Genomic DNA, 16614 nt, shown 5'->3' with positions numbered 1-16614 from the left:
TGATTAATTAGACCTAACCTAAGTTCAATTTCAACTCAATTGGGAGCCGAGACGATGATTTAAGGGCTCAGACGAAATTTTACAAAATTTGCAAATTGGTCCCTCAATTTTTGGAAATTGCATTTTGGCCCAAACTTGTCATTTTAATTCCAATATGACCTCTTACGCTTGGCTAGTCATATTTAGATCATTGATTATCTCTTTTTTTTTTATATATATATATTTTTAATTTTTTTTTCTTTTTTAGGAAAAAATCTTCAATTTTAAAAACTATACTAAACACCTAACTAATTTATATGCAAGATGCAAGAATTTGACATGAAATATTTTTGTGGAAAAACAAGTTCCCATTTTTCGGAAATGATTTTTGGGCAAAAATTTAGGTGTCAACGAGGACCGATGAGCAAGTAAGAGATGGAGCATAAAATTTTTAATTCTAAAGTGCAAGCGATCTTTGATCATACACTTGTCTTTCGTGAGCTTAAACGTTTATGATCATGAGAGAAATACCAAAAGAGTGACTTAGTGAGATAGTGTGATCTACCACTGAGTGTTTGCACTCAAAGTTGTAATCTCTTGTTGATAGCATAGTGGAATTCAGCTAGAAAGTTGTTAGCGTGGGAAAGTGGACGTAAGCTTGATCTAAGCCGAACCACTATAAATTTCGTGTGCAACATTCTCTTTCCTTAACTCTTTATATTTAAGTTTGTTGCATACTTACAGGTTATTTCGGAAGTTTATTCCATCACATAACAGATTCTGAACTCCTACCAGAAGTCTAATGGCTCGCTTATTAAACTCTGATCCTTATTCAGACTTTGCTTGAAATTTATTTTATTTCATATTTATTTGTCAATGTTTATTTTAAACACATATTCACACACCTTTAGGTGTTTATACTAGCCTTTTCAGAAGACATATTCCATTTTGCGCACGCATGTGCCTTTATATGTGAACAAACTACGACCATCAAGTACAAAGACAGTTCAACAAAGCATCAAAATGCGCACTTGTGAACCACAACCATCCAACATACAAGTCAGCATCATGCTTTAGGTCTAAGGATCTTACACCTAACCAAAGTATGAACGATCAGACATTGACCCCGCTAAAAAACTTCCATGTCGCTAATCGTTCTATGTATGTCACGTTTAGTGAACTTGTCCAAGACAAGCATAGACAAGCACCTATGTTCTAACTTGGATATCACAATACCCAATGACTTGTGACTCATCATCCCTTCAAATATCCAATATTGAAGTGAAGCTTGAGAACATACCGATCTCAACAGGATCATCAATATCCTCTCAATGATCCATCAGCCGAGAACTATTTAAAGATTCAGCATAACTGTAAGATTGTTACACATATTCTTAACACCTTAAGAATAGGTTCAGTCGTAGCTGATTTTTATGGACTTCATTCATATAAATTGGATGATGAATGAAAGAAAAAACTTATTTGCCATTAAATAATCCTTAACATGTAACTATTATATGGTTGTTTTAGGGCATACAGCTAACAATATTCTGTGCATAGACAATCATGTCAAACAGAACCATTTCAAAGTATATCAAGCAAAGGCAAAGACCATGGGTACACTGGTAGGTCACATGAACAAATAACATTGTGTTTTCTAGTTTGCTTTAAGGAATTATCTTGATAAATGGTCCTCGCATGTTTGAAGTAGTGTTGGTTCCACACTCCCGTTATCTTAATATTGAGCATTGAAAAATATTATTCTTACTTAATCAAAATCTTGCATTGCACAATTTGACTTTCTCTGTCTATTCGTATAATATAAATTTTTTTATAATATATGAATGTTAGCATGTAAAATTACGATATAATTTTCATTTTTTTTGTGATCATTTGAGATTCGAATGGTATTTCAAGTTTCTTGTGAGAAGATACAAAGTCTATACTTGAAAGAATCAGAAGACAGACTCTATGCTGAAGCTAAACTTATACAGACTATGTTTAAACCTTAAGACTAAATATGTTCAAAAATAGAATATGTTCAGACTTACATCCAGATTGTAATGTCTATTTCAAATGGAAGACACTCATACTTTACATACAAAACAAGACACAAGTTCAGAACGTAGCAGATTCAAAACGAAACATGTTTAGAACAAAACAATTTGATAGAACATAACATAAGCCCCAAACATATAACGGCTAGTAACCTGGTTTGGATTCTACATCAAGATAGATTTGATTGATTCAATCTAATTGATTGACAATTAGATATTGAAGACAAAAATTTTTAAATGAAGAAACTCTACTGATGGAAACCAAGATACCTCGTGCGACGTTGATTTTTTTTTTTAGTTCTTAACAACCTCTGTAATTCTAGGAGTCGCCACTAGCCTATTGGGGTCAGCTAGAAACCAATCAAGACACGGGAGTATTGTCTCGATTCCTATGCAATTAGAGATTTCTAGGAACGGGGACATGTTTACGCCAATGTTTCTATTAGTGCCCTCGTGGTACCACTAACTTGGAATGTTGTTTATCTAAATGGCCACACAATCTTGATTACCAATTATAATCTTTATGAAACCACTAACTGTCCATGCAAATGTTTTTGTAGGTTTTTTTAATATCTAGACTAATCCTAACATACTTTAGAAAAGAAATTTACACTCAAATTATTAAAAAGCGGTGCGGTAAATAAACATTCGAGAAATTGAAATGACTTGAAAGTAATGCGGAAAAGAAAGATCGGATACAAGTCGAGCAAATAATATTACATAGATTTATTATCGCGCCCCGGGATAGGACCCCTATGAGCAAAATGAAAATTCAAATATGCATGAAATTAGTCTAAATAATTTTAATTTACGCAAGATGGATTATTTACAAAAATGGTTATGAAATACCAAAATAGCATTAAATTAGGAAAATGACATTTTAAAATTAGGAAAATTTCATAGATGTCATTTCTATCATAACTTGATACCATCCATCATTTTTATAATTTTTTGACATTTTCATTTTTTTTATTTTTTATTTAAAAATAATTTCCTAAACTGATATATGTTGATTTATACTAATATGGAACTGCCCAGTACATGAATATAACAAGAACCTAGCTCAAATCGACCGTTTCAAGATCGAAGCTTGGTTTACGCATTTCGTTGAACCCTTGATGTGCATCAAATCACCCAAAACCAGCTTCCTCGGGCCATGTTTGCGGCATTCAATCTCAACTTATAAGCAATCTCACATGAAACTAAAGTATCAAGATTATACTACCACATGCAAGGAGCAAGATTATATACAAATCATAGCTTAAAACACAAAATAACTAAGTTGAAATCAGTCTCAAATGTGTGGGTTAAGCTGATTTTGAAATCTGGGTTTGAACCCAAGTCAAGAAAACATGTCGCATGCCCATATTAAAGCCTCGACACTCATCACATGTAAGATCTACAGAAAATATCACTTGATTAAAATGAAAGTAGGTAATATGGACTTTCAAATGCAACAAATATCACGGAGACAACGATTGACCAAACACATTAAAACGAACTCTCCAAGAAGCATAAATGCATGACCTATGCTAGCCAACCATGTCTTAATGTGGATTGGCTTGGTTTTTGGCTCATGTTATAGACGGTTTCATGGTTCAAAAGGAGATTTAAAGACCAAACCGGGTTGTCCTATACATCATTTGTACTCCCATATAACATTCATCAAAGTCACAATGACAAAAAAAAAAAAAAAAAAAAAAGCATGCAAAGGAGAGTAACAAGTCAAGCATGTAGGGGTATTGAAGATATTTTAACTACTTAGAAAAATTTCTACCTCGGAAATCAGTTCTCCTAACTAGTTTTCCTCTTGATTTTCATGATCAAAACATGTTCAAACTCAAACAAAAATACATATAGGATGCTTACCTTGCTTTCTAGTTTCTTTTTAAGTGACTCTTGGTGGAGGAAATGAGAAATTATCTTCCGGGGGGCACGTGGAAAACGGCTCCTTCAAATTGAAAGTGAGATCTGCAGAAGTAACAAACTGACAACGAAGGTTTTCGTTGACCTCCAAAATTAGGCTTCAGAACCTCTTTTAATGGCCAAATTAAAACCAACCCAAACTATATGTATTCTAGTTTGGGTTGTAAGTCATGGATTTCCTCATTTGTCTCTCACTTTTCTAAAAAACACTCGCTTTTCCTCACTTGTGACCAACCGGACTCAACACTTAGAAAAATCTTAGGATTCCCTTGGCCCGAAAAATCTTTTCGGGGGGTTTTAGGAGGTTTTTCCGATCTCTATTTTGGACGTGTGACCTATGGTTAGAAATATCTTTAAGTGAATTTTTACTCTCTAGTTGAAGGTTTTGGCTAATTTTGGCTGCAAGTTTGTGAAAATTTCACTTTTTTCTTTAAAGGTTTATCTGGAATTTCTGGATTTTGCTTTTCTGGAGTTGCTTATGAGGGTGGTTTTGGGCACGATTGTGAGCTCTCTCTTCTCCTCCTTGTCTCCTACCTTTCGTGCTTTGAAAGAGCTTGCTTCAGTGATCTACTCCCCCGAATTAAGGGATTTTTGTCTATTTTTGTCCACCTATGAAGCCTGCCAACTGAGCTAGTTCACCCACTTTCCGTTCTAACCAAATTTTCAACTTTTACAGCTGTTGAGTTCACGGATTTTGCTGCGATTTTCTCGTGCTTTTAGCAGCTTATTCCAAACCAATTTTTGTGCACTTGTACTACCAATAATGGTCTTTCATCATGTGCAAATATGAATCTAATTGAGCGGCTAAGTGGGATATGGTGGGGCTACTAATATGCCTACTTAGCAGCTTCGAATTAAGATTTAACCGTGGGCTGGGTTTTGGTGGTTGGTTTGAGTGCTTTAATCCATCAATTTAGCTGCGGTTTTTGATCAATTAGCAAGCTCATGTATATTAGTTTAAGATCTTGACCATTTTTTCCAATTGTCTTCACCTAATTTTGCAAGGGCGTCCCTCAAAGTTGGTCTTTTTTTTGCCTGAGAATGCCCAATTCAATGCAATTTGGTCCTTTTTGCCCGATTCGATTAATTAGACCTAACCTAAGTTCAAGTTCAACTCAATTGGGAGCCGAGACGATGATTTAAGGGCTCGGGCAAAATTTTACAAAATTTGCAAATTGGTCCCTCAATTTTTGGAAATTGCATTTTGGCCCAAACTTGTCATTTTAATTCCAATATGACCTCCTAGGCTTGGCTAGTCATATTTATATCATTGGTATATATATATATATATATATATCTTATCTCTCTTTTTATATATATTTTTAATTTTTTTCTTTTTTAGGAAAAACATCTTCCATTTTAAAATACTATACCAAACACCTAACTAATCTATATGCAAGATGCAAGAATTTGACATGAAATATTTTTGTGGAAAAAAAGTTCCCATTTTTCGAAAATGATTTTTGAGCAAAAATTTAGGTGTCAACAAAGATCGATGAGCAAGTAAGATACAGAGCATAAAATTTATAATTCTAAAGTTCGAGCGATCTTTGATCATACACTTGTCTTTCGTGAGCTTAAACGTTTATGATCATGAGAGAAATACCAAAATAGTGACTTAGTGAGATAGTGTGATCTACCACTGAGTGTTTGCACTCAAAGTTGTAATCTCTTGTTGATCGCATAGTGGAATTTAGCCAGAAAGCTGTTAGCGTGAGAAAGTGGACGTAAGCTTGATCTAAGCCGAACCACTATAAATTTCATGTGCAACATTCTCTTTCCTTAACTCTTTATATTGAAGTATGTTGCATACTTACAAGTTATTTCGGATGTCTTTCCATCACATAAAAGATTCTGAACTTCTAACAGAAGTCTAGTGGCTCGCTTATTAGATTCTGATCCTTATTCAGACTTTGCTTGAAATTTATTTTATTTCATATTTATTTGTCAAGGTTTATTTTAAACACATATTCACACACCTCTAGGTGTTTATACTAGCCTTTTCAGAAGACATATTCCATTTTGCGCACGCATGTGCCTTTATATGTGAACAAATTATGACCATCAAGTACAAAGACGGTTCAACAAAGCATTAAAATTCGCACTTGTGAACCACAGCCATCCAACATACAAGTCAGCATCATGCTTTAGGTCTAAGGATCTTACACCTAACCAAAGTATGAACGATCAGACATTGACCCCGCTAAAAAGATTCCATGTCGCTAATCGTTCTATGTATGTCACGTTTAGTGAACTTGTCCAAGACAAGCACCTATGTTCTAGCTCGGATATCACAATACCCAATGACTTGTGACTCATCATCCCTTCAAATATCCAATATTGAAGTGAAGCTTGAGAACATACCGGTCTCAACAGGATCATCAATATCCTCTCAATGATCCATCGGCCAAGAACTGTTTAAAGATTCAGCATAACTGTAAGCCTGTTACACATATTCTTAACACCTTAAGAATAGGTTCAGTCGTAGCTGATTTTATGGACTTCATTCATATAAATTGGACGATGAATGAAAGAAAAAACTTATTTGCCATTAAATAATCCTTAACATTTAACTATTATATGTTTGTTTTAGGGCATACAGCTAACAATATTTTGTGTATCGACAATCATGTCAAACAGAACCATTTCAAAGTATATCAAGCAAAGGCAAAGACCATGGGTACACTAGTAGGTCACATGAACAAATAGCATTGTGTTTTCTAGTTTGCTTTAAGGAGTTATCTTGATAAATGGTCCCCGCATGTTTGAAGTAGTGTTGGTTCCACACTCCCGTATCTTAATATTGAGCATTGAAAAATATTATTCTTACTTAATCAAAATCTTGCATTGCACAATTTGACTTTCTCTGTCTATCCGTATTATATAAATTTTTTATAATATATGAATGTTAGCATGTAAAATTACGATATAATTTTTATTTTTTTTGTGATCATTTGAGATTCTAATGGTATTTTAAGTTTCTTGTGAGAAGATACAAAGTTGTCCATTCCCTCACGTTCATAAGGACAAAGGGTCGTAAAACCTTTGCTCCTATTCGACACGCCTTCAATTCATCTCTCCTTTGAGCTCAAGTCCTTCAATTTATATTCGAGAGAGAAAGGTGTGTGTTTTGTTTGGCAATTTTCCACATGCTTGTGTAGGAAAAAGAAAAAGTTTGCGGTTATCTTTGACTGTCACACTGTTGTATCCTCCTGCTAACTAGGCGTGAACATGATCCGGGTTGGGTCGATCCACCCCTTAACCCTAGGCTCAACCCGCACAGTGTTTGTCCTCAATTTTTGGGACTGAAGATCGACCCTCTTGAGCTTGGGATCGAGGACTGGACTAACCCAGTAGGTTCGATCCGGTTCCATGGTCAACTCAGGACCAACCAATAATTTTTTATTTCATTTTTTGTACTTTTTGAAATGGCAACCGAGGACCGAACCAACCCAATGGATTCAATGATGAGTGAGGTTAGCTAAAAAAGGCAAGCATTGAGGGTCGAGTGGGGGGAGAGTTGAACAAAGTGAGTGTCGAGTGAGGAGCAAGCTAAGCAAGCATCAAGTGACGAGTAGCACAAGTGACCCAAATCGAGCGAGGCGAGTGTCGAGTGGCGAGCGGAGAAATTGTTTTTTTCGATTTTGACAAATTGAAGACTAAGAAGACAAATAAAACATAAGAGAATGAATACTAGAGGAGGATACCATAAGGAGTTGTTTATGCCTTTTTGGACGCCATGAGGACTCCTCAAAAAAACATTTTTCTCCTTCGTAAATTATGACCGTTGACGTTGTAAAAAACATTAAAAATCTAAGTTATTAAAGAACGATATAAAATTATTTGAACTTCTCACTAAAGAGTTGTTTAATGTTGTTGACACCGTTTATTTTAATGTTTTCTCTATATAGAAAAATTATATTTAAATAATATTATATATATATAGTCAAGGTTGGTCTATGAACTCTTAAGATCGAGAACCAACCCACACAGTGCAGGTTCGGTAAGGTTGGGCCGGTCGAGGGTCAGTCCATGGTTGACTGTGGACCAATGCTCACTCCTACTGCTAACACAACTCATTATTTAATAGTACCATTAGCTTGGAAAAGAGACGGTCAATGCTTAGCCACACATTTTCATAGGAGGGAGAAAGGTTTGTGTTTTGCTTGTCAATTTCCCACTTGCTTGTGTAGAAAAAAGGAAAAGTTGATGATTCTGTTTGATTTTCACACCGTTGTACCCTCCTGCTAGCACAACTCATGATTTAACGGTACTATTAGCTTGGAAAAGAGAGGGTAAATGCTCAGTTGCACATTTTCCTTAAGGGAGAGAAAAGGTCTATACTTTGTTTGGCAATGTCCCACGTGCTTTTGTTGAAAGAAGGAAAAGTTTGTGATTAATTTTTACTGTCGCACAATCGTACCGTCCTGCTAGCACAACTCATGATTTAACACGTATCCTATGTGACGCGTTAAAAACAGCCAATAATTTATATTCCATATAAAGCCAACTCTTCTACTCCTAAGCATCCAAAAAGAGGACTCATTCCGGATTCCCCATTTGCTCGAACTACAACATAACTTACCACGTAAAAGATTGCAAATCCAGACCACCATGTCGTCAGAAAAACACGTCGCCATCCTTGCCTTCCCGTTCGGCAGCCACCCTTGGCCTCTCGCCAACCTGCTCCTTAGGCTCGCCACCGTCGCCTCGGATGTCCACTTCTCTTTCTTGAACTCGGCCAAGTCCAACGGGGTCATCTTCCCTCTACCGTCAAGAGCCGAGCTACCCAGCAACGTCCGAGTCTATGACGTTAGCGATGGCTTGCAGGATGGCCACCGTGAGGCGACAAAGCATCCGAGAGAACACGTGGAGTTGTTCCTAAAAGCGGCGCCCGAGAGTTTTGGAGCGGCTGTTGACGCTGCAGAGCAAGACGTGAAGAAGAAGGTGAGTTGTTTTCTGACTGACGCTCTCGTGATTTTCGCAAGCGAAATGGCAGAGAAAATGCAAGTTCCCTGGGTAGCCCTCTGGGTCCCCGCTCCGCCTTGTTTAGCAGCGCATGTGTACATTGACGTCATAAGTGAGCTCCGTCGTGAATCCTCTGGCGATGGCACCTCCACCGATGACGGCAACGACGACGACAAGAGCCTCGACGTAATTCCAGGATTATCTATGATGCGCACTTCAGATTTACCTAAGCAGCTAATTGATGATCAGGACACATCAAGGAGCGCATGCATGCTGCGCGAGGTGGGGCATGTGCTCCCACGTGGCACCACCGCTGTTGTCATGAACTCCTACGCGGAAGTGACCCAAACACCTCTGATAGCGGACCTAAAATCCAAGTTCAAGATGCTCCTCCAAGTAGGGTATCTCACTGTGTCATTCCCCCCGCCGCCACTGCCATCGAGCTACGCCTCTGACACTACTGGTTGCTTGACGTGGCTCGATGTTAGAGACCCTCGGTCTGTGGCGTACATATGCTTTGGGACGGTGGCAATGCCGTCGCCAAGTGAGATATCGGCTCTTGGGGAAGCTTTAGAGTCTACTAAGATCCCATTTCTATGGTCCATTAAGGAACACGTGATGGCATACTTGCCCAAGGGGCTTCAGGAGCGGACAAGAGCATATGGGAAATTCGTCCCATGGGCTCCGCAGGGTCAGGTGCTGAGCCACCCGGCGTGCGGGGTCTATGTGACGCACTGTGGGTACAACTCGGTGTTCGAGAGCGTGGCGGGTGGCGTGCCGATGGTGTGCAAGCCATTCTGGGCGGATAACATGATGAATGGGAGGATGATAGAGGAAGTGTGGGGGATTGGAGTGAAAGTAGAAGGTGGGACCATAACGAAGAGTGGGATGGAGAAGGCATTGGAGGTGGTGTTGAGGGGTGAGGATGGGAAGGAAATGAGGAAGAAGGTTGGTGAGTTGAGGGAGAGATTGGTGGAGGCAGCTGGACCTGATGGGAGTGCTGAGGCCGATTTCAAGGTCCTTGTGGAGCTCATCTCCACTTCATGAAGTGCATCATGCACTAGCTCCAATTTGCAGTAGACTTTAATCAATCTACTAAGTGATGTGTCTCAAATTGCCATTGGTCACGAAATCAATGTCATGTGCTCATGGTAAAGCTTAAGGTCTATTTAAGTCCAACATAATATTTAGTAAATCAATGTCATGTATGCATGGTCAATGCTTTTGATGTTTTGGGTATGGTTTGAACTCTCCATTCTAATTTTGGCATGGCCTCGAATGAGTTTTAATATGGACTTTCCTAGAATAACAATTTTTGGGCTATTGTAAGAATGACAACTTGTTATAAGTCACAAATTCTTAAAATTGTAGACCCCACAAAATTATGTAATAATTTGTTATTTAGTTTCTCATGATCCTAAAAATACCGTTATTATCATGGTAGATTGAAAGATTATAACCCAATCATTTCTCTTTTAATTTCTTTTCGCTTCATTTATTCCTCCATCACTAATTGGAGGAAAAAATGATCTTTTATCTCTTTCGTAGTTGCGATTGAATATAGCATATGAAGAAATTTATTCCAAATATATCAAACTTTGTTCGTAGCTAGGATATAACTTGCCAAAATGCCAAACTCTTGAAGATCATAATTTGTAGATGAAAAAGATAGGAGAGAGTCATAATATGATTGGGTGAGATGGGTGAGAGTTGTTTGGAGTGATTATTGCCAGTTAGGATCTAATGTGGTTGCGTGATGGGTGAGAGTTGTTTGGAGTGATTATTGCCAATGTCTGAGTTTGGCATTTTGACCAGCTAAATCTTGGCTGCGAGCAAAGTTTGATATTTTTGGAATAAATTTCTTCATATCCACAGCGTCAACGGCATTTCTGAAACTCTGCGGCGACACTTTCAGGGACAACTCCGTGGGTTTGTAGATGAAAATGATAGGAGAGACCCATGATATGATATGACTATGATGTGGTTGCATGATGTGTAAGAAGTGTTTGGCGTAGTTATCGCTAATGTGTGACTGTAGCATGTTGGAGTATATAATGTCTCAAACTAGTAGTACTCCTTCTTTAGGTCAGACCACGACTTCAAAAAACTTGTGTTTTCAACATACGAGGGGCCGACGATGATCTAAGAAGACTCTGTGAGCTTTTCTTGTGTACTCTAGAATATTCCTAGAGCATCCTCGCCAGGTCTTCTTGGATCATTCTCAGTTCTTCGCCTATGCTTTCCTATCTAATTTGGCAATGTCCTCGTGCATCTTCGGTAAGGAAGGCATCAATTTGCTACTTGAATTGCCAGATGGCTTCCGTACGTTCCCACTTTGCTTCACTTTTAGGCAGACCCTTGCATTAGATCGACACTTTCATTTCTGTGCACAATATCTCTTGGCGGATGGAGTCATGCGTAAATGGTAATGGTGCACCGAAGTGAGAGTATTTAATTTGATGGAAGGATATACACGACAACGAAGCAAGTTGGAAAGCCACGGAAGCTTTTGGCAATTTAAGAAAGGACGTGGCCTTAGGTCTAGAGGTTTTTAACGTACGAAGACCAAGGATGAAAATCGGGCGAGCTTTTCTTGTGTACTCCTATGGGCTTTGTGAGAATTATATATTACTTTAGAGTGATTGTGGATAAAGAGATAGAAAACCTCCATTGAGAAATACTTTTCTATATTTGAGACTCTCCTCTTCATTTATATCATCTCACAAGTAATAAAGAATTCAAAATTTTCCTCTTTAAGAGTTTTTGTGACATGCATCCGTGATCTCTTTTGGCCCCTGCTAAGATGATGGATTTGTCATCGCTTCGCCCCTTTTTTAATGTGTGAGCTTTGAATTCTATATGATATTTCATGTACTAGGGCGCACATAATAACCATTAGATTTCTCTATTTCTCTGTTTTCCAGTTCCCCGAAATAGGTTTGAAACATAATTCCGTTTGGTAACACAATTTTATTTTTGTATTTCTGGAACAGATTTTTACTTCAAAAATAGATTTTGAATCAAATATTAGAAGTAAAATTTTTAACTTTTCTATTTCTAGAACAAAAGCGGGAGATGAAATTTTTTTTCATCGTTCACTCTTGTCACCGCCCACCCACCGCCATGGGGCTTTGGACGCCCACTGTCGACTGCCGTCGCATGTCTTTGGATGTTAGTCGCTAGCCGTCCCCCGAATGCTAGCCCTCAGTGGCCAATCAATGGTCATTGGCCGTCGAACACCTATTGGATGCGGCCCCCAATTGTTGGTCGTCGAATGTCAGATGCCTCCCACCACCACTCGGGAGCGAGAAATTTTATGTCATTATTAAATGAATTTCTATTTCAAAAAGAGAATTTCAAACGCATATTTTTGCCCAGCAACTTATTCGAAGAATGAGAATAGAAAAATCAATTTCTAGCCAAAAATTGATTTTTGGAATAGAATCGTTACATGCGTGCCCTAAAGATACACCTTATTTTGTAGAGAAATTAAAATGGATCGGAGAAGGGCAAAGGTGTAAATGGATTTATTGATGATATGAACAATACTTAGGGTGCATTTGGTTCAGCTTTTAGGAAAAGCCTTTAGGAGAATGCAAAGGCTTTTAGCTACAAGAACTTTATGAAAGACAAATACTATTTGGTAAACTGAAATTAAAAAGTGCCTCGAAAAGTAACTTTAAGAGAAAAATATTTGGTAAAAACACATTTGGAATGTCCTTTGCTATGATTAATTTAACTTTTTTTAAAATTTTTAGTTGGTTTAAAATTGAAAAAAAAAACAATTATAGCAATTTTTACGATTTGAATGTTGAAAATAAATGTAATACATTGATAAATTTATAAAGGCAAAAAAAAAATCACATTTATTTTTTAGTTAGGTAATATGAAAATTTTTAGTAGAGTATTGATATGAGCGAAACCCATGAATTAAATTATTCCTCTTCAAACGTTTGTGAGAATTTGCCAAGTCAATTAGTAAGTGAAATTGCTCCATCGTCTTTTTGACATTTTGCAATTTAAATTCATAGCATCCCCATAGCTTATATATATCAACTTCATACCTGTGGGATGTGTACATATTTCTGAGACAAACCTTGAGCTAATTGATGCTATATTCTGTGCACAGACAATCATGCCAAATAGAACTATTTACAAGGTATATCAGGCAATGGCAAAGACCATGGGTACACTAATAGCTCACATGAACAAATAACATTGTGTTTTCTAGTTGAATCAGGGACTTGCTCTAATCAATTGCACACCGTTCCGGTTGAAACCGGTTCGGGAACCGGTTCCCAAAGTTCAGACCCTGTTTAAACCGGTCCGGGAACCGGTTCCGAGGGAATACCCACCCGGGAACCGGATCGACCGGACCGGTTTGGGAACCGGTTTGAGAACCGGTTTTTGGGCCCCAAAACAAAACCCTAGTCGTTTCTAACTTTCAATTCTCAGTCTCTCACGCAGCACGCTCGTTGCTCTCAGCCTCTCCCGGTCTCACCTCCGCCGATCCATCCGAGCGGAAGCAGCATCGCCTTCCTCTAGATCAGCGCCCCCATCTTGGTCCCGGCCATCCTCGCCACCTCGACCCCGTCCGGCGTCGGCCTCGCTGCTTAAGAAGGCTGGGTGCAAGACGTTCGCGGGCCTCCTCGTCTCGACACCGGGATCGACTCCTCACGGGTGGCCAACACGGTGCTCAAGTCCACCCCCGTCGTGATCTTCACCGTCGACAGCGTCCTCCTCCCCGCCGAGCTGTTCGATAAGTCCCCGTCCCCCGCGCCGGCGCCATCACTGGTAAGCACGATTTTTACTCTTCGTTTTGAGCTGCCGGCTAATTAGTTCTACTTACCCCCGCGCCAGCGTCGTCGATGTTTGCTCTTTTTATTCGTTCTTGTATTGCGAGTCTGGTGTTTTTTTTCTCGGTGGGACGAATCTTGAGAATTGGTTAGGAGTTGAGCGAATGAGCGAACGAGCATTTGAGGTTATTGTGAATCACAATAGTTTGTTTCATCCTAATAGTTTGTTTCAATGCTGTCTAGCAGCTGATCAATGACAAAAATGCACACACATGCTCAAAGAGAGATATGTATAGTTATTACACTTGCTGGACTTCACTGGGTGTGGTGATATAAGATAGTCAATATACCCCATAGGATCAACTAAGTGGTTAAGGGCATACTTATATGTGTGAATTTGGCACGCCGTACAAGTTTGATTCCCACACCACTGAGTACAAACATTTTCAGGGGTTTGCCTACCTAAGGTCCTAAGGTGAGTGCCTCAATCCTAGTTATAAAAAAATATAAGAGTGATTACCTAAGAGGAGCGGAAAGAAGCTAGCACAAAATTTGACAGATCAAAATATCTGCTTGAGAATCCATGTTGTTTCAGTGAAATAGGATAGTTTTAGTTCATTGGAGCCTGTCTTCCTATCCTCTGGACAAGATTATTGTTTTAGCTTTGTGACAGACGTGTTAATTCCGCAGATTTTCTGTCATTCATGAATTTCTGCAATGTAATTCTTGCCATTAATCTTCTTAGTTCCCCCATGAGTTGAGTGGAGAAGAACACGAAATTTTTGAGGAAATGTCGCAGCCTCTCTCTCCTCTCTCTCCTGTTTCTCGCTCTAAGCTGTTGGGTGATTATCTCATGATTATCACAAGTTGTGATGATGCGCGTTCGCGATGGATGGTCGAGTGGTCACTGATGAATCGATGAGTTTGAATGGGCCATCTTCGCCAGTATTCTATTTTGAGGAAATGCTGAGAATTGTAATTCCAAGCAAAGAGCAAAGCATGTGAAAGTGAATGCTGTAAAGTTTGTTTGGTTAGCAGGATTCTCTTTTAAGAGATGTAACCAATTCTGTTGTTGAGGCTTGTGTTTTGCCACCACCAATGGTAAGTTGTTGCACATCTTTCTTGTGAGAAATCGAATGCCTCAAGTTGTTAAATTCTGTTTTTTCTGCTTGTACGTGTGACTGATGGGAAATTCAGTAGAACCAGGAACTAGGAACCAAGAAAGTAAGAACAGATTGATGATCTCTAGGTGGATATTCTGCTTCTTGCAACTAGAAAAGACATAACTCTTGTTTAAAGACGGATTGGACTGAGATCTTGATGAAGAAAAGAAATGATTTGATTGATGAATAAGGGATGTGTGTTTTTTTTTATAGTTTCCACGTGGAAGATGAACTTTTAGGGAGTCGAATTCACACAATATGTCGGGATCTTGTTTCCGTTTAGTTGTGTCTTGATCTTGCTTTTTTTAACATCGTGGTTTCTTCTTTTGGTAGGATTTGAAATGGTGTATTTCTGAGAAATCTAGTTATTTAGCATTCTTAATTCAAAGTCCTCTGTGGTTGGCATATAAAGTATGTTGGATGAATTTTTAACAATTATTTTTCTGGCCATGCAAAATTTATACCTTTGAAATCTTGTCACAGTTTGGCTGCAGGATGAGATGTTAGGACAGAGATTCATGGTTTATAATGGAGTTAGCTCAACTGATACGTTAGTAATGAGTACATGCCTGTGTGTAAATGGCTTCAGCATAGACTCCAAGCTCATGAAGTGATGATGATGAGCACTGAGATTGAAGATGGGATCAGTTTAGATGGCCGAGAAGTGAAGAACAGAGTTCCTTGTATAGCATTAGGTTGAGTAAAATTTTGGAGTTTTCCTTTGTGTATTTCGTCCTTTACTTCTTCAAGGAAAGTTAGATTGTATGCGGAGAAAAACGGAAAGGGAAAACTATAAAATCTAACATGTCTTATAATTGCATGGATCCATATTCTAGACAACATGCTCTTAATAGATAGGAAAAGAAAAGAGAAAAAAACAGCAAGTTTCTAACTAAATAAGTGTCCAATGTACTAGCATAGTTCAATACAATCCAACTAGAGGAACAAGTTAATATGACAATCTTACAGGAAATAATGTTTTCTATTCTCAACCTCCTCTTTCCCAAGAAAAACAATAATCAATTGATTGTCATTGCAGTTTTTACTTAGAATAGCCAATCAAGAGCTAAATCAAAGGTGACTAAATTGTTGATTGAGTTGAGTTGGACATTAGCTGCATAGATTAGTAGTGAGAGCGAAGGCACCTTGCCATGGAGCTACGGAGAGAGAGGAAGCTATCGCGATTGGAGTTGTGCTTGCGCTTATGCTTTAGGTGCTTCATGAAGGTGACATTCCATTTCTTTGGAGCTCCCATAGTCGTTGGATTTGGGATGAAGAAGATTTCTAGGGATTATTTTGGAGCCCAAGGGAGGGCTCTAAGGTGGTTACACCCAAGGCGCAATGATGCTGGGGTTGCACGATCTCAGCGAGCCTTGCGACAATAGCTCCGGAGCAACGGTACGACCATTAACCAGGGGATCAACAGCAACCATCAACCAAGCAACCGGAGGCGACTAGGCAAGCGATATGCCCCCAACAAGATGCAAGGCGAATGACTAAAGTGAGTAGACAAGCGAAGAGAGGTGAGAGAAGAGAGACATAGATCTGAGGGTTTTTATGTTAAAGGGGGGTAAATGTGGAATTACATTTAATGAGCGAGGATAAGATTGAAAATTTTAAAAATTCATTAATTCGGACCTGTTGCGTGCCGAGAAAGCCAAAATGCCGAAGCAAGTGGGAGGGAGTCTCGATTTAAAGGCCTCTAGGGAACGCTAGCATTTGCAA

At 38.7% G+C, this 16614-nt stretch overlaps 1 protein-coding gene across 1 annotated transcript; it reads left to right on the top strand.

The window, feature by feature from the left end:
- Positions 1–8576: 8576 nt before the first annotated feature.
- Positions 8577–9977, top strand: LOC104439078 (anthocyanidin 3-O-glucosyltransferase 7-like). The gene has a single exon (XM_010052198.2). It carries the CDS (start codon positions 8577–8579, stop codon positions 9975–9977), a length of 1401 nt encoding a protein of 466 aa, XP_010050500.2.
- The last annotated feature ends 6637 nt before the right edge of the window (positions 9978–16614 follow it).

Source organism: Eucalyptus grandis, chromosome 3 (assembly GCF_016545825.1).
Source record: "Eucalyptus grandis isolate ANBG69807.140 chromosome 3, ASM1654582v1, whole genome shotgun sequence".
Classification (NCBI taxonomy): Eukaryota; Viridiplantae; Streptophyta; class Magnoliopsida; order Myrtales; family Myrtaceae; genus Eucalyptus; species Eucalyptus grandis.
The sequence above is the reverse complement of the archived record's forward strand: the minus strand, read 5'-3'. Positions and strand labels throughout refer to the sequence as shown.

What these genes read in the sequence shown, in the direction of transcription:
- LOC104439078 (XM_010052198.2), top strand. Translation starts at nt 8,577, where the DNA reads ATGTCGTCAGAAAAACACGTCGCCATCCTTGCCTTCCCGTTCGGCAGC.